General features: G+C 27.8%; 1 protein-coding gene across 7 annotated transcripts; it reads left to right on the top strand.

The window, feature by feature from the left end:
* Positions 1–299: 299 nt before the first annotated feature.
* Positions 300–22188, top strand: LOC118064884 (hairy/enhancer-of-split related with YRPW motif protein 1-like). Of its 7 annotated transcripts, XM_035079796.1 has the most exons (7): positions 300–612; positions 734–913; positions 4358–5198; positions 13089–13218; positions 19636–19819; positions 19927–20163; positions 20677–21227. In XM_035079796.1, the coding sequence occupies exons 3-7, from the start codon at positions 5134–5136 to the stop codon at positions 21225–21227; spliced, it is 1167 nt and encodes a 388-aa protein (XP_034935687.1). In that variant the 5' UTR covers positions 300–612; positions 734–913; positions 4358–5133. The 7 variants fall into 7 exon arrangements, with proteins under 7 accessions (XP_034935687.1, XP_034935686.1, XP_034935689.1 ...); XM_035079795.1 differs by lacking the exon at positions 300–612 and having other exon boundaries at positions 899–913; positions 4307–5198; XM_035079798.1 differs by lacking the exons at positions 300–612; positions 734–913 and adding an exon at positions 1184–1198.
* Positions 22189–22708: the final 520 nt, after the last annotated feature.

Below are 22708 nucleotides of genomic sequence, written 5' to 3' on the forward strand. Positions count from 1 at the left end.
AAATAACAGGGTGTGAAAAATATGCAGGTGGTGTACTAAATAATTAAAAGTGAATGTTCCAATTTACTGAAGGCCACCTCATCCTAGTTAGAAACTTGCAAAGTAAGATTTCATTGCAGCTGTAACGAGAAGTGCGTATGAACGAGGACAGACATCTGTTTACTGTGTGTTGAAAGATTTTCCCCTTCTTTTATAGATGTCTTCGTAGCAAGCTGTATAATTCTTTATATTCGCGGTTTCTTCAGTTACTCCATTAATGAATAATAAGTATTGCAACAATACATGTCAAAGAAAAAATTTAAATGCCTATTACTTGATTTATGTACTTCCGGCTTCTCTAGTTATTTCAATGAACTCATCACTTCTATTGATTATTTATACGAAAATGCTTTGTTTAGTGGTCTCGTGACTTTTCACTATTGCGTAAGAGTAGCAAACTGTGTTGAACTAATGTAATATAACTTTTAGTTCAGGGTATTCTAGATTTGCAGTTCAGCTGAATACATTAATGATTCGTACCATGAGTATATTTCGATAGATAATAGTTAAATTCTTGTTACTGACGTGCATACAAGTTATATAGGGAAATAACTATGCGTTATAGGATATAGTGTAATAAATTCTTTTAATTGAACATATTTTTTACTTCATTTTAAATAAATAATTCAGTTAAAAAATCCAAAACAGTCATATTGATGAAGAAATGGTTATAAAACAAATTTTTTTTTTTCAGGGATAGATTCATCAGTGAAACACGCTGGAGACGATGAAGTATATAATTTACAACAACAAATTATAGCAAAAAGAGCAGTAAAAGAGCTTTATCATGTTCTATCGTCAACTAATAAGCTGTCAAGCATTGATATCTTTCTACTTTCTTTACATATTACATTATTTCTGACCTGTCAGTCGGGTGAGTAAAAAATCTTTTTATATAATTACTTAAATGTCAGCATATGCTGTTCATTATATCGTAAATCGATAAAAAATCGTCATCTTTAATGATTCTATGATAACTAACAGAAGTGTTCCGCATATGGACACTGTAGAATAGTAGAGTGAATTAATATTAGATCGCAGTTGCTACAGACTAAGTTTATTTTCATCCAGGGCGGTTGAAAAATACTTTAGTTATTTAAAGCTTCGTCTCGCTAAGTAACAGTTCGGAACGCGTGCACGTGTATTTTTGCAAATTTGGGTACGCGTGGTACATGGATATGTTTACTTAAATTATTACTTGTAACCATATAATTAACAATCATTATTTTATACAAAACATTAACACTTTTTTAAGTCAATTGTGCGGCTTAATTGCAGAAATAAATATTTTTTATTTATTACAAATTTAGAAGAGTTAAGAAATGATCACATATAAATTGAATAATATAAACCTGATGCAGTATAAATAACGATTAGATTATTTTTGGGTATATTAATAAATGTACGATGAGATCGTATTGAGGTCGAGATACACAGTGCGTGACTGGTAGCTATGAAATTTTTATATCACGTAGATTTAAGCGATAAACCAATCCTAAATCAATAATTCATTGTGGTGACGATGAGTATACTTCAAGGTAAAACCATACTGTATGATTAAAAGTGTCAATGTTATCCTAAATTTTCAACTATTTTTTTCAACATCTGTTGATATCAGTTGGTTCTTTTACTTTTAATTTATATCAATAATGTTGATACGATTACATGTTTATGATATGAGGAATTCATGATTAAATATTCAACAAAATATGATACAAAAATAATTATGATTAGGCATAATTTTTCGATTGTTTTCTCAACCTCATTTCGATTTTGAAATATTATCAACATTAACTGTAATAATGATTGCCTTCTTCTACGTTTGCTAAATATTGTTATTGTGCACTAAAATTATTGGACAAGTAACCTAATTATTATCAACGACCTTAAAATGAATGTTTACTCAAACATTCATGTGTTTAATTAACGTTAAAAATATCATTCAAATCTTAATTAAGTTTAATCTCTATACGTATTGAGATTATGGAAAATTAATTTATAAATATCTATTAATTCTTAATGAGGAAATTTTTAGTAAAATTCATAGATAAAACTTTTTAGAAGAAAAAATAATTAGAAAGTTATGTTTTCGAACATTTTACGTACTTACACAATCTTTTATTAATATCACTATCGATTTTTACTGTTAGAAGCATTAAAAATCAAGAAAATTTTTTATAAAGAAGACTAATAAATTTCGAATTAATATTCAATCATTTTATAAATAAATCAAAAGATGCAAATCCTTAGAAAGTCGATAATCGAAGTCGCAAATCATACAATCAACGGATAAAAAAAGGGAAAAAGAATGATTCTGATCAAGGAGAAGAGAAATGGAGCAAGTGAGAACGTGAAATAATGAGAATTCTCGAGCTGAACTGTACCGCATATAGTAGTAATCAGCGTTCTGTAAGTTATTCGATTGAAGGGGATGACAGGGGGAAATGAACATAGTTACGGAGTAAGCGCGTGACAGGACACGTGACCTGGAGCACACAGTGCTCGCGTGACCGGACTCATGACGTCATACGCACGTGTCACATAGCGTGGCGTTGGTAGAACTATGATTCCGCCCACCCCGTATTCCTCACAGTACCGTCTCAAGCTCTTCAGACAAACTTTCACCGTGAAAGTTTGTTCATTTTTCATCTTAGATTACATCTAATATTTTTATTTTATTTTTACTCTTCTAAACCAAACAACTAAACAACACTTTCATAATTCTGTTTACTCTTATCACTAAATTCATTAATAAAACATTGAAACTCGATTAAAAGTAGCTTTAATTGATAAAAAAAAATTACTTCAAGTATTTTCTTATTCATTATACTGAGTAAAAATTTTTAGCACTGATCTGCTAATAATGTCTCATGTTAATCTAGAAATGTGGTCTCACATGATGACGTTTGATAACGTCAGAAGAGATAAGAGCTTTATCGTACAATTCTTCGATATACAAGTCATACGTTTTTGAAATTTTTTTGGAAGCTTATAAGATATTGATTGTAAAATGGATTATCATTATTTTTATCTCGTATAAATGGAGGAAATAAAGAGATAACTTGTAGTTAGATTATTCACGAGATGTACAATTGTTTTACGACCAGTTTATCTTCTTGTCCATGATTGATAACAAGTATTTTATCAGTATCTATCAAGGCACATTATACGAGGTGCAATGTTCACCTTAAATACTTATTTACTTCTTTTGACTTTACATTGTGAAGTGTTCTATTGAGTGAAAAATATTTTTTACGTTCAATATGCTTGAATTTATGTTGATTAAGTAGAACTATGATATACTGATATAAATATTGATTTATGCTAACAATTGTTCCTAATAAATTTCTGGGAGATATTATGTAAAGACTTGAATATTTTTTAAACGTCTTCAAAATGTTTAAAAAATTATAATTAAATTTTTATTCAAATTCAAGTTTATAAATGATTGTAATATTTAATATTCCATAGAAAGAAGTTCATTATTATGAAGATTAATTTAAAATTTCATTTAATAATTAACATGAATGCAAATAAATTTGAAAATTATTTTTCATTAATAAACAAAATTGATAAAAAAAATTTCATTAGTTTCACCTACAGTGTTCTCTTTATTTCTCAACATTTTATAAAGTCGATGATTAATCAGGATTAAAAATTAATGAATAAATTAAATATTACCTGACATGAATTTACATTTAAAATTTTTTACTACCATTCACTCGTCGCAAAAAAGCATAAGGGACCAAAGTTGCATATCAAGACACGCACCATCAGGGTTGTTAATAATTATCATGCATTTATGATTTATCTTTTTGTACCTTTTCAGTCATTAAAATGATTTAATCAATTCAAATACAGATGATAAATTTTCTTAAAATAAATAAAATGCTAAAATTTCGTAAGAAGTAAAGCGAAGTGGTGAAATAATTCGATCATGGCACAATGTTATATTATGCCGCACCTGCGCAAGTTAGCGATTGCTCCCACCAAGAAGCTCCTCGTGCCTGCAACGTAGCCCATCACGAAGATCGAACCAGGGCCGCACGTTCTATACTCACATTGCAACCTGCCGGATAACGACACGCGTGCCAAACGAAGCAATTGCCCTCATTTGCTTTGTCGTTTTATTTGCAAAAAAAAAATTATTATTATCTCTAGTATTTTTGCATTCATTCATTAACTGCAATATTATATATGTTAACTATTACATAATTGTATTAATAAATTTTACTTCCGGTTTTTCACTTTTTTTATAATACCATAGAATCTTAATAGGAGAGTCTGTCAACACATTTTCATACATGCGCATCCGCAGATCGCCTGGCAATCGTGTGGAATTTTACGAAGGAGTCAATGGCCTTATCGTAAGCCTCGAGGCTTCCTCCCACTGCGGACGGTCACGTGGAAGGGTGTGTGGTTAATGCAGGAGCAACGAGAGTCCAGAAGAGTAAGAACGAGGGAAGAAAGATATCGTGGAAGTTAAAGGTGATACGGAAAAAACAATACAACTTATTAAGGAAGATAAGAATAAAATGAAAGATTAAATTCTCATCGATTTTGAAGAATTATTAAAAATTTTTGGATTTTGGGGTTTTCTGTAATTAATGTGAGTGTGATTAATTAATTTAAGTAAGCAGTTTAATAAAATTGCGGCCTCGTAACAGTGAAAAATTCTTAGAAGGTCAGTTACGTTTACCACAGAGCAGTAGAAAGGCTTTGGAAGTAGTGACATTCGTTTAAGTGTCAGACGACAGCCACACGTTTGGACTTAAACCTATTCTAGATACTTCAGTGATTATGACTTAACGATTATTGAATCAGACATCAGTGTATGTAAATGTTTCATTTTTGCCAACGCAGTTGATATCACAAGACGTGAAAGCATATTTTCGCAATTTCATAAACTATAACATTTATAAACTTAGAATTGATATTTGTGGAATTTCTTGCGTGAATTGTGGGACATAAAAATACATTGAAGTTTATTTAATTTCCTGCAAATTAATTAAGACATTTCATTACCAATTAAAGTATTATTCGTGTCAGTTGATTGTTAATTGATATTAATAGATAACTGTTCTATGAATCAAGATGATGGAGACACAGAATTATTGGGATGAGACTTCAGCACATTCGATGCAGGTGAAATATGAAAGGTGAGTACAGAGACTTTTATTATATTTTGTATTAACAGTTACATGAAAATTATTTATTCATTTTTTATTGACTTTTTATTTCAAACGATTCATTTTTTACTGGTTTATTAAAATGCACATCGTGTAGTATTAGTTGATTTATTTTTAATAATACCTACTACTCATTTATATTCAAGAATATCAAGAATGACGTCGTAAGTAGAAATAGTTGTTTAGTAATTTTAAAATATATTAGAATTATTTAGGCAGTATAAGTGTGATAGTATAATTTAATGTTATTCTTTCTTGATATTTAATTAAAGGTTGATGATTACTGTAGCCAAAAATAACATGAGCATTTCGATTATGCCTTGAGACCCATTTTTAATCACACGCAAAACATTTTATCGAGTTCTCAGTTACTTCGAACGGAAAGAAAATTATTTATTCAATTTTAATTGCACAAAAAAATCCTTAAACGAAACAATTATTTTTTTCATGCTTGTTTACAACTGTTCAAGTACAAAAATCTATTTTAAATAAGAAATCACAACATGATCTAGTAAATAAAAGTCTCACAGGAAATCAATTAATTTGAATAAAACAATTACACGAAGTGTAAGAAAGTCAAGTATATGAACGATTGCAGCAAACAGGTGGTATTGATTTATTTTCATGAAATTGATTGACATCGGTTTATATAATGATAATTATTGTTACAGTTAATCGTTTCATATCTGTTTTTTAAACAAAAACATTTAATATGACTGATTAAGACATCATATGTTAAGTATTAATATATAATTAAATAATTATGAAATTCAATTTGAACTATTGATAAAAAATTTTTGATTTTATGTGTGATTTCTGATTGAAATGAATGATGTAAGATCAGATTTCTTTAGATGAAAAAGTGATGGAATGTTTTTCGAGGTCATGAGACTCACGTGCTTCGCTCTCACCCGAAATCGTCCTTCGACATAATAAATCATGCGGGAAATCACGTTTTTTCAGCTCGTTTAACCTTGTAAAATTATTAAAGGCCATTCAAGAAATCTGCGAAAGTCCCTGCAGTAATTGAAGAATCGATAAAAAGGAAACATAGAAACAAAGAAAAATAATAATTGCTAATTTTTTTTTTTCATCTAACTTTAAACTCGCAAGATTTTTTTCGGAACAAATATTTTTGCTGTCTACAAAGTAGGAAGAATTTATATAAAATATTCACAGACAGTACATTTCACAGTGTGGATATTTATTTATTCACAAGTGACTGTCTAATATGATAAATAGATATATTAGCAAAATGTAATCGTGCTTGGTTTGCTGATTTTTTTATTTTTAAATTCATGATGATTATCGTTTTGCCATTATTTCGCCTCGGAAATTTCGGGAATTTGTCGAGACAGTTCATTTGAATTTAGAACCAAGACGTCGTGTATATAAAATACAAGAAAAAAAATAGCGAAGAATATATTATTGAATCATTTTATTCGAGAGTCACGCACATGATTTCACGTCTCTACATAACAGCTTTTGCAGGCCGTTGACACTGTCAATCAATCGATCTCGATTTATTCTTGTCCTAAACGTGTACGATCTCACTATACTATTGATACATCCGTGCATAAAAAAAGTGTTCAGACATGGTATATAATAACATAAATACGCGGAACATAATTTCAGATAAGCTCTCGTGAAAGAAATATATAATCATGATATTTTTTTTATTTTAATTCAATCAATAAAAAATTATTATTTTTGATTTTTTGCATTTATTCAATATTGAGAATATTTCATCTGTATTGATTGATTATGTATGCACGCACATGACGAAAAAGTTTTGCGAGATCTTCAGAATGTCCAAACAAATCTCGATTAATCTAGAAACCTCCAAATTTGTCAAGTCATTTCCATATCATTAAACGAAATATGACAATTTATGTTCACAGCATTGAAAAAATTTTATCATTGAATTATTCTTCAATATTACAACGAGAATTAAGTCAGAAGAACACCTTTAAACCGGTTGTATTATAAAAGAATAATAAAAAATTATTTGCCAAGAAAAATCTTAGCTTATTCCAGTAATTGCTTATAAATATTCTTGCACTTTCAAAAGCTCCTTTGGTATTAATTATCTTGCAATTCAAGGCTTCCAGATTAATGAACTCAAACCTAAAAAGGTTTTATGAATGAAAAAACGTAGTAATGCTATTTTATTTATACTTTATGTAATTATTTTAATCCTGAAGTCTTTCAATACTAACACCGGAATGAACAAATATTACATGTATTGATAGTAAGCTCTTTATTAATCGATTTATTTTCATATTGACTCTAATTGTTTCCAATAGAAAATAAAGTGAATTCAAATTTAACTCCAATCAGTCATGATTACTCCAAGTGTCTTCTTTTACTGCTCTCACCTGTGAGAATATAACGTCCTTGAACCACCGGTTGATTTGAATTCCGCATTCTTCGATGCTTTTCATTCTTCACTTGCTACATAGAAAGCAGTCTATAACATCTTGGAGTTCGCTGTGCTCTCATATTGATTGATCAAAATTGAACGTACGGTTGACTAGTTTATGTCAACAGGGTTATAGACAAATAAAATTGTGCGTGACACGAAAAGCTCTGACGTAAGTTATATATATACTCATAGTGTACGTCATGGAAATGAACGATTTTGTCTGATATAGGTAGATGCATAAATGAACGTCACCAAGTATTTGTGTCACTTTGTATAGACATTATCTATATTCGCTTTTAAGATCTTATATCCATCAAAGCTAGATAGTGGTGATCGATATATACGTATCGTTTATGAACGAATATGATAATAAAAAATTATGCTAGATAATTTGTATAGAAAATGGGTAGGCATTTATTACTTTTTTTTTCCTATAGATTATTATTATCAATAAAATCATGTTCGTGTCATGTCAGGAGTGTTATATGCTGAGAAAAGTAATGACTCTGTATAAAAAAATATTTTCTCATGAATAGTTACCATAAATACTTTGTTTACTCTAGTTATTTACTGTTCAAACAACACATTCTATCGTTCAATGAGTTTTGCAATTTTTCTAAACAATTCATTATTTTTTTAAAATATCTTTCGGTCTTGGTATCCGTATCTGTGTTAATTAATAGAAAATATTAAACTGTTGCTCGAAAAATAATTATAGCAGCGATACAAACATTATGTGTCTGGTTTAATTGTAAATATTAGAGTGTAAAACAGACAAATAATGCACATATCGTGACTTGAGATCAAAAATGTTCACTGAGTCAACTTTTCAATTAGTATTGTCAATTCAAATAAAACTAGTGTACTGAGGTTAATGAAAAATTATGGCTGGTATTTTCCCATATTATTCACTTATATTACTTCCTGCTGGGAATCCACCTGAGTCTTACAATGATGATATTGGTAATGATAGTTTATTAGACGTTTGCCCATCTCTTGGAAGAATGTGAATATGTCGACACGCCTGCTCGTTTATGCTCAACTTTTACATCCTACATCTTTCTGTCTTTTATTCTATCAGAATGTTATGTAAATTCACCTCGTTACTATATAACTCGACCCTCACATTTGCAATCTTTGAATACCAAGAAATTGGAGCAATAAAATGAATAATTATTCAAAAAATATGTTTTCTCTGATGTGATTACAATTTTATTATCGTAATGAAATTAATTTTCTCTGTAGGGAGTTTGAAAAAATAGCTTCAATGTCAAGTAAGTTTTGTGTGATTATCGTTTTTGATAAAGATGACATCAAGTATTTGTATTGTGTTTTATTGTTTAATTATATTTCTGATATTAATTTTTTTATCAGATATTCTCGTCACTTTGTTATCACTTAAAAAATATTATATTGACTTCTTGTAACTTGATTGTATTTTTTTATAAATTGTTACAATACATATTTTTCCGTTGTTATTGATATTAGTCGTTACACAGTATTGTCTATTTGATTTTGGAAACTTTTTATAGAAGGTTTGATGATTTTTTTTAAATTTAAAACCTACTAGTCATCAGCACGTGATTTCATTCCAAGAAATGAGAACGATAATTGACGATTATTTTTTGTTGATCAATTCTAAAAACCGTAAAATAACGTATTTCTCAATTTATCAATTAAGTCATTTAATTGAGTTGGTAAACATATTATCACTAATTTTAATAAGCGCAGTTTGTCGTTAATTATCATTATCTTTTATTTACTCCAAATACTTGACAAATATTTCATTTTTTTATTATAACATTTGAAATTTAAAAAAAAAATTTCTTTCAGAGTGAGAAAATCACATTTTCTTAATAATACAGACGCAGTTGACCAGATATTGATCAAAATGTAATCACTCTCAAATTACCTTGTTGTTTCTATTTCTTCCTACACGGGCAAAAAATATATTTCTCAAAATACATTTTATTTTGAAAGTATATAACAATATAATTATTCGGTCAAATCTTATATAATTGATTATATCAAAATATATAATTATATAATTATCGACTGTATAAATATATTTATTTTAATTTGTTTCTTCAAATTTTTGTGATTATATGACGAAATATTCCACCGTGATCAGTAAATCCCCATGATAAAATTCGTTTTTTTAAATTGCAGTGCTTGTAATGATCTCAAGATGCAGATATTCATCAAATATTAGACTTCTCGCCCACTTCAAGAATTCTTGGAATAAATTTTTATAATCATTTTATAACTAGTTACATCTATATTTATTAACTAGACATTTTAACTTTCCCAAGTTATTTTCAGAATCACGAATTATTCTGAGACTCGTAGGCGTTGTAGGAGATGAAAAATTTTGCTCACTGAAGAATCCAACTTTTGATATTAAATTTTATTGATATAGAGTAATTTTATATTTTTTCCTTAAATCATCAGTGAATTATAATTTCCTCGTTCAACGAACGAAGAAAAATATATGCGTCTTTACAGCCTAAGAGATAAATGCAGTGTAGTTACACTCATTAGTAGATTGTATCAGTGTTGGTCAGTCTATCGTGTTAAGACTCACTGGTATACTTCGAATTATGTTGGTTGCGTTCTCAAGTATGATACCGACAGACATTAGTTGTGTATGTTATGCACGAGAATCACACGCGAGTTCAGTTACATACCCACCAAGTCACGTTGCTTGCCACGCGTTAGTTTGTAGTATGGGATACCAATTTTTTTTTTTACAATGCTCTGTATAGGTACTGCTCAAGTATATCTCTCTTTCTTTTGCTTTGAATATTATTATGACGATGTGTAAATGTCAATTACTTGATCAATCACAGTTTATAAATAACTTTAATATTCCATTTGTTTTACAAAAAAGTTTAATCTCCTTTGTATTCATAAAAAAATATATTGAAAGGAATCCACTCTGTTTATTTATAATACTATAACATAAACATGACTTCTTTTTATTGTTTTATTGTTGATTAATGAGTAAATAATAAAAACTGCTAATTTCATGATGAGTATACTTTTTTATGATATAAAAAATTATGAGAAGTTTTTAATTATAATTAGAATTGTTTTTTTATGCATCGACAAATATTGTTCAATGATGCTTATTATAATTTATTTTCCAAAAAAAAAATGATAATTAAAATCATACTAAAAATATGATTTTCTTGAATAATTGAATGTTTTTATGAAGTCATTTTATATTACAAAAAATGTATAATAATTATTTGTAATCAATCAAAGAATTTACAATCACTATACTTTATGAATAAATTTTTTTTGATAACTAAATTAATTTAATTTTTGAATACTCTTATAAAATTAATGAGATTCTGAATGCAAAAAAAAGCAACAGTAGACTTTAACATTTATTCAATGACAATAAAATTAATTTTATCATCCATTAATATATTCATTGATGTTAGATAAATCTTTATCAGAAATACTATTATTAAATGATAAAAACATTTATATCTTTGTATTTTTCATTAAATTATTTTTCATATTTTGTTAGAATGATATACAAAAATTCCGATCAAAGTCTTCTCGTAGAGTCAACCATACTTTCGTACGTAACAAAGTAACATTATCATTTCTCACCGAACACGTTGGAGTCCACGTGAACGATTCGTGAGTTAACTGAGCTTTCATTCGATCGTATAAGCCAACTTGTAGTACACGTGTATGGTAAGACGTTTCCTCATTATGTGGAAAATATCTCACGCTTTCAACGTTTTTATTTGATCTCTAATGTCTACACTTGTATTCGTTTCTATTAATGGATTGTTAAAATAATTAATGAGAGATGTAGAGATTATGTAGAGATGTACATAAAAAAGTTATTATTGACAAATTATAAAATTATTAAACTGATATTGGAGTTTTAATTAATGTAACTTGTATGTGGTTTCTATTTGCTGAAGAAAAATAATTTTTTTTTTTCAATTATTGATTTTTCCTCAGGCAAAAATAAGAAGACCGTCAAAAAATATACTTCTGATCTGTTGCAGCAATAAAATATTTTCTTTTCACAAATATCATTTTGTTTTTATTATTTTCTCTGTTCCATAAGCTCTTTGCTTTTAAGTAAATATTTACTAACGAGCTTGGAGAGCATATTGGTATTATATATCCAAGTCAAATGCATTTAACTTGAAAAAGAAATTCATACATTTTCTTCATGAAAACCTTACTAATTAATGTTAATAAAATTGTAATTTAATATTCAATAATTTTTGTTTATTTCTGTAGTTAATCACTTCATTTCTATTGATTGCATTTGCGATCTCGGCCTGTCTAACATTTATAAGTGAGAAAATAAACTAATTATATGTTTAGATGAATAATAACTACTATTCGAGGGATAAAGTTCCAAGAAGTAGAAGTGAAAAATTATTTTCCTCCGCACTTCATTAACTTTTCTTATTACATTCATAAAATACTCTGTAATAAGATAAAATATTCCATCACTTTTTTACTGGTTTAATGATGACATATTGATTCTATTGCGTTTTTATGTTGTGAAATGCTTGAATTTTTATTGGCATCAAGGATGTAAAATATAAAATGTTATACACGTGGAAAGTATTGATATAGGTTTTCATATATTTTTTATTTTTTACCTTTTATGTGCTTATGTTACGACCATTGGTAATTGGAATATGTCGGCACGTGTTTTGAAAGTTTTCCGTGATTCTTTAGATTATAAAAGTAAAACTATCCAATCATAAAATTCATATTATTTTTTCATATAAAAAAAATTGCAAATTCTAAAAAAAAATCATTTTTAATTTTATTTATAAATCCAAAAGATTTATTAATCTTTTTGGTCTGATATTTTTATTGACTTAATGTAATATCACTATATGAAGAGAAATAAATGTCAAATTTACCCTTATGCTTTCACAAAAGACCTTGCAAAACATTTACATTGTAATGAGAAAACTTTACTAAATAGATAGAATAGATATGATGGAACATGCATGAAAGTCATTCGATAATACTTCCGCCTACGCTGTCGTAGTATTCTTCCGTTATAGAAATAATTTTTTTTTACTTCGTACAAGTGCAATAATAACTGGTAATAACTCTTCGTGATCATTTCCCTGGTATAGTTAAAGATATTTATAACGTGCTTTTTTCATCCTTTATGAACTATTCAGCTTTAAAGCTCATGAAAGATAAATAAATTCATAATTTTTTTCTTTCATGTGCATAGATTCAAAGATTTATAGCTATTTATGTATTCTTTTGTGAATACTTAAAATTCTATATTCATGTGAAATGTTTTTTTTATTAGTGTATAACTTCTAAATACTTTGATTTTAGTTATTTAAATGACTGTATTTATAAATCACATTTGATTATAACAGGAAAATAATTTAATAAAGTTGTTTTCAATTTTTTTTTAGCTTGGATGGCAGATCGTGTAAAGATGAAATATATAGGATGGGGATAGGTGCAGGATATTGCGAAAGCAATCTTAACTTCGCTACTGCTTCTGAAGACGATGAAGTTTATACGAAGAAGAAAGTTTCTAGAGTAAGTATCACATTATTTTTCAATTATTACATAGAAAAATTTTTCAATAAACGTATTATTATACTTGGTATTATTTTAAAACAATTCTGATGTTACAGAAAAAAATTATTATGAACCATTAGTAATTTTTTTTTTATAAAATATCAACTCTATCATATAATTATACAACGACATAGTAATCTGTTGGAGAAATTTTTTCAACGATAATTAACATGAAAGTTACTAATATGTCATCATTTCTGAAATCGCCATTTATTTGCTCAATTTATGTTTTATCATTAATCACCTATATTACTTATAATCATCGGTCTACAATAACTATTAAATAACATTTTTTATGATAAAAAAATCGTTATGCATCACCACGTACTATTCTCACAAACAAATCAATATTAATGATGTTGATGAGGTTTTGGGAATCTTGCAGAAATGTAAAACAGTGTTTTCACACCAGTTAATGTTATTCACTGTTCTTCAGAATTGTTTTTATCTTCGTTAAATACAATTAGCAATGATAATCTAGTCTAAATATTTACAAATTAACAACTATTATTCGTCTCCTTACGTCATTAAGAAGTCATAAATATTGTGATCATTGACCGACAACTACATTTATTGCTTTTTTGATACACTATTATACAAGATGTCTGGCTGTTATATATGAATACTGCAAGCCAACAATCATTCAAGGTTTCACAGTAACTTCTTACATTCTCCTACCTGATCTTGTTCATCTAGCATACATATAATCTCCACACGTACATTATATTATTTCTATTATGTATGGACGTGTAGGAGCCTTGCTAGATAATGCTGCAAGCATTTTTATAGCCCTGCACTTGAGCAAAGATATTGCTTGTAGTCAGACACGTGTAATATCACACGTGTATAGTTAGAAATCCGGCCAAGTTTCAATTCCTATGTAATGTCCACACCAATTTCACAATAAATAAGTAGGTTAAATACATTTCAATCGTCGAATTCTTCATCACCTGCTTTTAATGAGCTTATCATTATTCAGTTTCTCTTTCTTATTTGGCAATCTGTTTTTTGATATTATAATTTGTTCTATAGCAGTTAATCTCAATGTCTTAATGGTACTAAAAAATTATTATGCATTAATATTATCATGAATTCAATTATTATTACTATTATAAGTCCTTTTGATGAATAAAAATTGCTTCTTGCCTTCTTCTGATAACTCATTCCGAAATTACTATCTTCGTTCTTGGAATAAAATTTCAATCAATCAGAAATGAATACGATATTCAGGTTATTGCCAATTTTATTGATGAATTCAAGATAAATTAAGTGTTCAGTTCATTTTGATTGTTGATTGAAAAAATTTGATTTAAAGTATTATCATTGGAAGATCTTCTTAAATTCATGATCAATTGTACTATTGTATGATAATATCAACGGTAAAAAATTTTTTGAACCTCATAAATAATTTGTTTCGCTTATAGACTCTTGGTTCAAAATAGCAAGAACAAATTATACCGGATAGATATTAAGTGACAAAAAAAATTATTTTTTTTCTCCATTAAATAATTTTATGTGATTATAATATGGAAGAGAAAGTACTATATTGACTATATAGACACTTTCGAGTATAATATGAATTGAATCGTAGAATAGCAATCATTGAACGTCAATATTGGCGAATATAACGATAGTTTAATTGTAGGATAACTGTTTTGAATCGTGCTTTTAGATAAATTGTTTTAATGATGATTTAAATTCTTTTGACAGTTACACGCGAAAAAGTATCATGGGCTGTCACGATAGAAATAATAAACCACTGATAAAACGTGAACTGAACTCTTCGACGTGAATCAATGCACTTTAGCATAAATAAATCATTAGTATCCAGGTGATCGAAACTCTGTAGGAGTAGTGGCATGAAATTCCAATTTTATTGCACATATAAAATCAGAGTGGAGTAAAAAAAATAAATTAAAATCTTAAGAGTATCGAAGTAAATATGTAGAAAAGATAAAAAAAATTTATCCAATGAAACGTTTTTTAGAAAAAGTGATGCGCCATAATCTTTGTTATTATATAGATTAAAAATATAATAAATAAATACTTTTACGTAATTGTTTTCAACGAAACAATTGGAGACTTCGTGACTGAGTTGTAATAGGGCATAATAAATACTGAGAAAATCCCGCAAATATTTTCCCTTTTATTACCGCATAAACGAGTTAGTATTATCACAACGATAAAAGGGAAAACTTCTTTTCTCTGATTAATCATCTATTATTCGTTTATATTTTCAATCAGGAAAAGTTTTGTAATGGAACCATATTTAGTCAACTTTATGGACAATTTTTGACCAGAATTACCCACCCTTAATTTGAGATATTATTAAAATCTGTTTGATTAAATTCAACTGAAATTCTTGATGTTATATAAAGTAAAATTTCTAGAATATTATACTTAGAAAATTCATTATGAAACATCTTGAATATATTTTATAATTATACGTTATTATTAAAAAGATAATTTTCTAAATTATTTTATATGATTCAATTTATTTTCTTATTTTCAAGGCTAAAATAAATAATAAAAAACATAAAAACAAAATAGTTTAAGATAATTATTAATTAAAATTTTTTTAAATTTATTCAATTAAATGAATGCAAGTTCAAGAGTAGTGACAAAGTTTGAATACATTCTAAAGTAATTACGATTTTAAATTTCGAATTAATTTAAAAAAGTATTCTAAATTGATAAACTGGTGAGTACTGGTATTTATAAATCAATAAATTAAAAATAAAATAGAGAAATTGAAGGGTAAAGAGTTTATTTTGATACAATTCAAATAAACGCTTATTACATAAAAAAAAAACATAAAATATTCATTGGAAGTTGAAGTGCAGTTATTATTTTTTTTCCTTTATTTGATAGTTAAAGTTTACTTTAGTGTAGTGTCCAGTAATTTTCTATGTAACGGTAATTTTATTGTCTACTTATCGATTATTGCTTTAAGACTTGACACGTGTGTTGGACGATAATATTCTCATTTTTCCATCGAAACCAGCACAAGTTAGCAGCTTAAGAGTCATCGTTAAATAGAAACACATGTATGTTTTGGCTTCTATTGCAATAATTTTCTTGAAGAACTTTCAATAGTAAGAAACGGATAACTTGGTTAATCGATGATTCATTTTTTGTCATTAAGTTGATAGCGTTGTTTTGTTGCTACTTATTATTCAAATAGTTTGTTTTTAAAATTATGTTTTATAATATGTGCATAAAAAAAACCTTTCATGACCTTCTATAAATAGCAATTGAGCCATCGTAAACAATCCATATCGAGCGCTGTCCTTATGTTTTTTTGCACGAGGACAATCATCCTTGCTATATGTTAGGAAATGTCTCGAGAGCATGTATTTTAATTTCATTCATGTTTTTTATGAAGATTTTTATACTTCCGCTTTATTAACTTCACATACTTGCTCGCCTCAATCATGTTATTAGTCAAATTTAAAATGCTTCATTAATCATTGGAGTTAAAAGTGTATTTCATTTTTTATTTAAAGTCATTGAAGCTTGCATGCATAGTTTTTCATGATCAACAATTAATATTTGCCTTGTCTGCACATTTTTCATCATAAACTTGGACGAGTTCACGTGAATATTTTTTTTATCACAAGCTATCGATCATTTTTTACACATCAATATATCAAGAAGGTGACAAGTATCGTTCAAATGCAAGATCTGCTCGGAAAAAATGCTTCAGTTTAACATGTGGACTTTTAATGAATTTAATCAATGATTCATTTGTAATAAATATAAAAATTTCAGTGGAAATAAATGTTTCTAATAATTTTCTTTAACTTAAATCATTTAATGAATTTGAATAGTATAAAGTTTTTTTTTATGACAGATATTACAATAAAATATTTAAAATAAATTAATCTCAATTGATAGGATTATGAAAGTTTTATTGAACTTTGAAAGTTGAATAAGCATAATATTGATAAATATAAACTATTTTGTACAAAAAAAATTTATAAAAATTTTAATAAAACCCCCCAATATTCTTATCCAACATGAGACATAAATAATCTCAAATATTTTATAAAATTATTTTTCTTTAAGCATCAGCCAATTTGATACTTATAATAATTTTTATTTTTTCAATCATCTTGCAAAGATATTTCTCACAGTTACTGATGTTAGTTTAAGGAGTAAGCTATACCATGTTAATTAAAATTTTAGGTGTGTAAAAAACTCCTGATTGTGCTAACAAAGTCAATCACCTCAAGTAACCTAAGATTGTAAAAAACGAAATTATGCACCAGACATGATAACATAGAAAGAGAAAGAGAATAGCTTGTTGTCAGACGACTAAAGATCCGGTGAATCCCAGTTATCGTTTGAAAAATATACAGGGGGCCAGCTCCGTCATTTGCAGTGATAACCGGACCTTAATGCGAATGTTTATACTGAGCACAGAGTTCAAATATTCCAGATATATCCAGTTTTTCTCATATCTCTTGACCCCATTCAACGCATTTTCTTTTTCATTTTTTATCCATCATTTGCAAGCTAAATCACGTGCTGCTATTGAATAGATCAATATACATTTTCTCGATGCTTCGTTCAATGTTAATATCATTTCAGATTACTATAAATAATTATGTTGCATTAAACAATAACAATCCAGTAAACGATTACACTGGTGATGAGGTACAAAAATATGAGTGTCAATTATCTACATCTGCTGATTGCATATTCTTTCCGTTGAAAACACCTGTTACATCGATGTATGTAATTTAGGTTGTACTCAAAAAAATTTATGGGAGTGTTACACATTGTATTCTGTTCAGATCCACATATTGATATGTTGAGGGAAATGAGCTGCTATTTGTCAAATTAATTAAAAACATACAGAAATATAAATAGTCTTATGTTCAAAATTCGTGAATAATTTAACTTTGGTTGCATTTCTGTAATTGTTATATTCATTTTCTCATCGTTTAAAGTTGAAATATATTTTCACAAACAACAACAATTCATAACTTTCATGTGCATTCAATCAATATCCAAAATATATTTTAGAAAACATCCTTAAATATAAAGTAAAACATTTGTAATGGAATGATCTCTTACAGTACAATTTATCAAACTAAAATACAATTTTCATTTTTAATTATCCAACCCTAAGAATATTCTATTACTTTTGTACATTTATTCAAAGATATAAATAAAAAATTACCATAAAATAATTATCTGTAAAAAATTATTTCAAAGAAATCGATAATTTCAAGGTTAAAAACTTAAAAAGAAAAATAATTGTACAAAAATTATGCAAAAGCTTCACGTTTTTATAATACATATATTTGAGATAAACAACAAAATGCTAGGGTGTAAGGTCACTGAAATTACTGCCTTTATCCGCTTCTGAAGCATGATTCTTTTGAACTCTAAGATAGCGGTATGACTTTGGTTTTTTTTATTTCACATTTTCTGTTGATCATCCATTGGGGCTCTGATTCTATAAACATTTTAACTCCATTAAGGCCTTCTGACTGGATATGTAATTATTCTTGAGAGTTAAAGGAAAATTCATGTATGTTTGTAATCCTCACGTGTTATTGTTTATATCCACCAAAGGAGTGTACACGTGATGATACGGTTGACGCGGGGGTATTAGGAGGGCAATGTTGGTTGGCCCACTAAAGGAACATAAGTAGTTGAGTAAAGTTGAGTACTACTCACAGTCATCCACTCGATCATGACTGTGTAACATGAACGCAGTTGCTTCAGTCGAGTTGATTGATTTAATCGAAGTGGATAGTAATTCGTTAATTGAATTTCAAGTGAACTATTATTAAGTGTTTCAAATATAACGTTTGAAAATTCTTTAATAATTATTAATTAAAAATAGTGTAAATAAAACAACTAGTGTTTTTAATTAGTTTTTAAAATTATTTTGTTGTTAATTGTATTTACGATGGTCACCCACAGCATGGAAAATATTTTAAATATGCAGTATTATACACCGAATAGTCACGATGAACCATTGCATTCATCATCGTCGAGGAAAAAACGATGTTTGAATAAAGAGGTGATAATAAGATATAAATACATCGAATTGTTTTACTTTTGGATAATTGTTATAAAAATTGACATGTTAATAGAAGTATGCTTCTGCATAATAATGATGAAATGTCATTGATATATATATGACGTAAATAATCAATGACTGGCATTTTCAATGAGTGCAATTAAAGCAAAAACCTTTTATGACGTAAATAAATCCATTGAATATGTACTGAAGCACTTATTTTTACTCTTTGCCACAATTAGAATAATAAATAGAAATTTAATCTATTTTTTTTCGATAAAAAATAAATCTGAATAATTGATTTTTAATGAGATGTTTGTTTGCTTTGATTACAGCAAGATCCCATGTCGCATAGAATTATCGAAAAAAGGAGAAGAGATAGAATGAACAACTGTCTGGCTGACCTAAGTAGGCTCATACCCACTGAGTACTTGAAGAAAGGCCGGGGGAGAGTCGAAAAAACAGAAATAATTGAGATGGCTATTCGTCATATGAAATATCTTCAAGGTGTTCATCAAGGTAAGCTTTTATTTCCATTTATTATATTGAGTTAATTTGTAAAAAAAAAAATCAAAAAGCTGATGAGATTTTTATGGTGTAATTAATTACATTTATTATTCTTAAAGATTCAAAGCATACATCCGCAACACCCGTTCATACACATCCAGAAGATAGCATTGATAGTGTTTCACATTCGACATCTGCATCAACAGCTGCTGAACATTATAGGTTGGGTTTTCAAGAATGTCTAAGTGAGACAATGCATTTTCTTGTAGAGGCAGAAGGCTTTTTCGCACGAGATTCTCTCTGTGTACAGTTAGTTAGCCACTTACAGCAGCATTGCGAAAAAATTGTTGCCACAAGTAAGTAATTTCATTTGACTGTATAATCATTTCCATCTTTTAGACCTTCAATTTTTTCATTCTGTAACCATAAATCAGATACTTTGATTTTGAATAAGATCATAATTAAATTCAATTGAGAGCATTAATGGGAAGACATGTTTCAATTTACAGTCATTTTTTTTCTGAAGAATAATTTTAAGGCTGTTATGAAGTAATCTTATAAAAATCACATATTAATTATAAAGTCATCAAGTTTTTGGTAAATCCATTTTTTCTTGCGTTTTTTTACTTAATATTGAATACATTTTTTTATCGACTAAACTTTTTATGAAGTTTCAGTTAGTTATTTATCAAAAATAATTATTACAGAGTAAACATATAATGATTCCCTTTTTTTATAAAAACTAAAAATATCAAAATTGGTAGGCATAATTAATTATGAATATATAGTAAGCATAATGTAAATGAATGAATAAATAAAACTGATTGTAATATCTAACTTCAATTAATTAATTAAATTTTTTTTAATAGGTGACCGTCTTGGTTTTCCTCATCCAGAACTGCCGGTAATCAATAGTACAAATCCATCAAGCTTTGTTCACACTAGTATTCCCACCATCTGTCCACCAAATAGTCAATCGGATCATGGCTCAAGTTCTGGAGTAAGCTCGTTCGGAGATACAGAACGTCCAAGACCAATTATCCCTCCACCAACAGTTGTTAGTGATGACAGTAATCACAGCACACATTCACATACTCCACCTTCATCTGGTCCGAGGCCAACATCGAATTACAAGTTTAAAAGTTCAATTAAACAGAGATTTTCTGCTGAAAGAATAAAATCAAGTCCGATACCGACGTCAGAAAAATCTCATGGAGTACCAATATTTGCTTTGCACGAAGGTGGAGCTTTTTACGTACCTCTTACAATTGAATCTTCTCTTTTAAGGCCGCATCTCACTTACGTTCCTGACACTGGACCAGATACTGTTCTTCATCCTGTCACTATATCTGTTAATTTCAATCAAGCGCCTTCAACTTGGGCTCAACATCACAGTCCAACTCATTCTGATCATTTATAATTAGATTAAGAATTTTCTGAATAAATTTAGAAATAAAGAATGCTTAAATTACGAATGCGTGATTGTTCACTCGCAAACAGAGAATGAAATCATCGAGTAAATACATTTAGGGATAGTTGTTGATTGATGAATTTATTCTATTAAGAATTACAATCATCTACTGGTTCTAAAGCAATTATATTATAGACTATTAAGAACAAAAAAATTTCATTCAGAAAATAGAAAACCAAATGGAACAAAAATTTATTCAAAAAGGTTTTAAGATAAAATAACGTATTAATCAATTTTAAAAAAGGTGTTTAAGCATTGAAGTTTACTTGAATAGAAAAGCAAACAATTTTATTTGAAAAATATAGTTATTTAGCTTAAAGTTTATAATCAGAGAATTATTTTTATAATTGAAATACTTCTTGGCATAGATTGATTGGTAAGTGTTGACTGAGTGGTGGTTGAGGTACCATTTACCAATTAGTATTAACCAATATTAAAATTAATTATCAGTTAAGAACGTTCCAATATCCTCGCAGCATGTTAAAGTACATGATTAAACTCATTATTTTCAATTTTTCTAGCAGTAGTACCATTTTTTATGGACAATGACTACTCATTTACTCCTTCTCTTCGATATTATACTTTTAATTATTACTTGAATAATAAAAGTAATGTTTTTTTTGTTTTTTGTAAATTCATTTTTTATCAAGTTATTATATGCCATGAATTATTAAAAAGATTTTATATTTATTACGAATTATTTTTTATGTAAAAAAAAGTGTTCGACGAATGAAATCACATAACCTTAGCCAAGTTCGATCTAGAGAGATCTGCTTGATGTCCTTTTTAGCAGGCTCTCAGCAACTAAAGACTGATCGAGACCTGCATTACATTAAAAATATTTGTACATACCTGTGTAGATGTAATGCTCATTATAAATTTATGCAAAATAAATTATATTTACTGTAAATGCTGACATAGATATATTAATAATTTACTTAAGTACTATTCAACATTTTAATTATTATACGACTACTGTTATACTACTTGAGATATAACTTTTTGTAACCAATTTCTAAAAGTTATTCTAATACCAAAATTAATTTGTATAATTAATAATTTTTTATATAATTCTCCAGTTATTTCAGTTTTCGTCTGCGTCTGACTATTTCATGAGATAAACTACTGATAATTGGATTATCTTTAATAATTGATTATTTGTTATATACATTGCATAAAATTTTTTATTCTCATAATAATAATAACATATTGTTATCTATTTTTGACATTATATTGATATTCAACTATTCGGTTAACTACATATATAGAATAATTTGATAAATATTCGTTACAATCGATGATAAAAGCATCTGACATCAAATATTAATATTAATAATAGTAAAGAAAACAAGTTTAAATTTAGTCATAACATTTAAGGTATATAATTTCACTATATATACAAGCTTTTGATGATTTAAAAAAAATTATAA

The sequence above is a fragment of the Chelonus insularis genome, unplaced genomic scaffold (genome assembly GCF_013357705.1).
Source record: "Chelonus insularis isolate UGA/USDA-ARS -01 unplaced genomic scaffold, ASM1335770v1 contig_25_pilon, whole genome shotgun sequence".
NCBI classification, from domain to species: domain Eukaryota; kingdom Metazoa; phylum Arthropoda; class Insecta; order Hymenoptera; family Braconidae; genus Chelonus; species Chelonus insularis.

Excerpts from the sequence above, each read along its gene's own strand:
- LOC118064884 (XM_035079796.1), top strand. The coding sequence starts at position 5,134 with ATGATGGAGACACAGAATTATTGGGATGAGACTTCAGCACATTCGATG. Across the intron at positions 5,199-13,088 it reads ATGCAGGTGAAATATGAAAG|CTTGGATGGCAGATCGTGTA; the intron begins GTGAGTACAGAG and ends ATTTTTTTTTAG. Across the intron at positions 13,219-19,635 it reads CGAAGAAGAAAGTTTCTAGA|CAAGATCCCATGTCGCATAG; the intron begins GTAAGTATCACA and ends CTTTGATTACAG.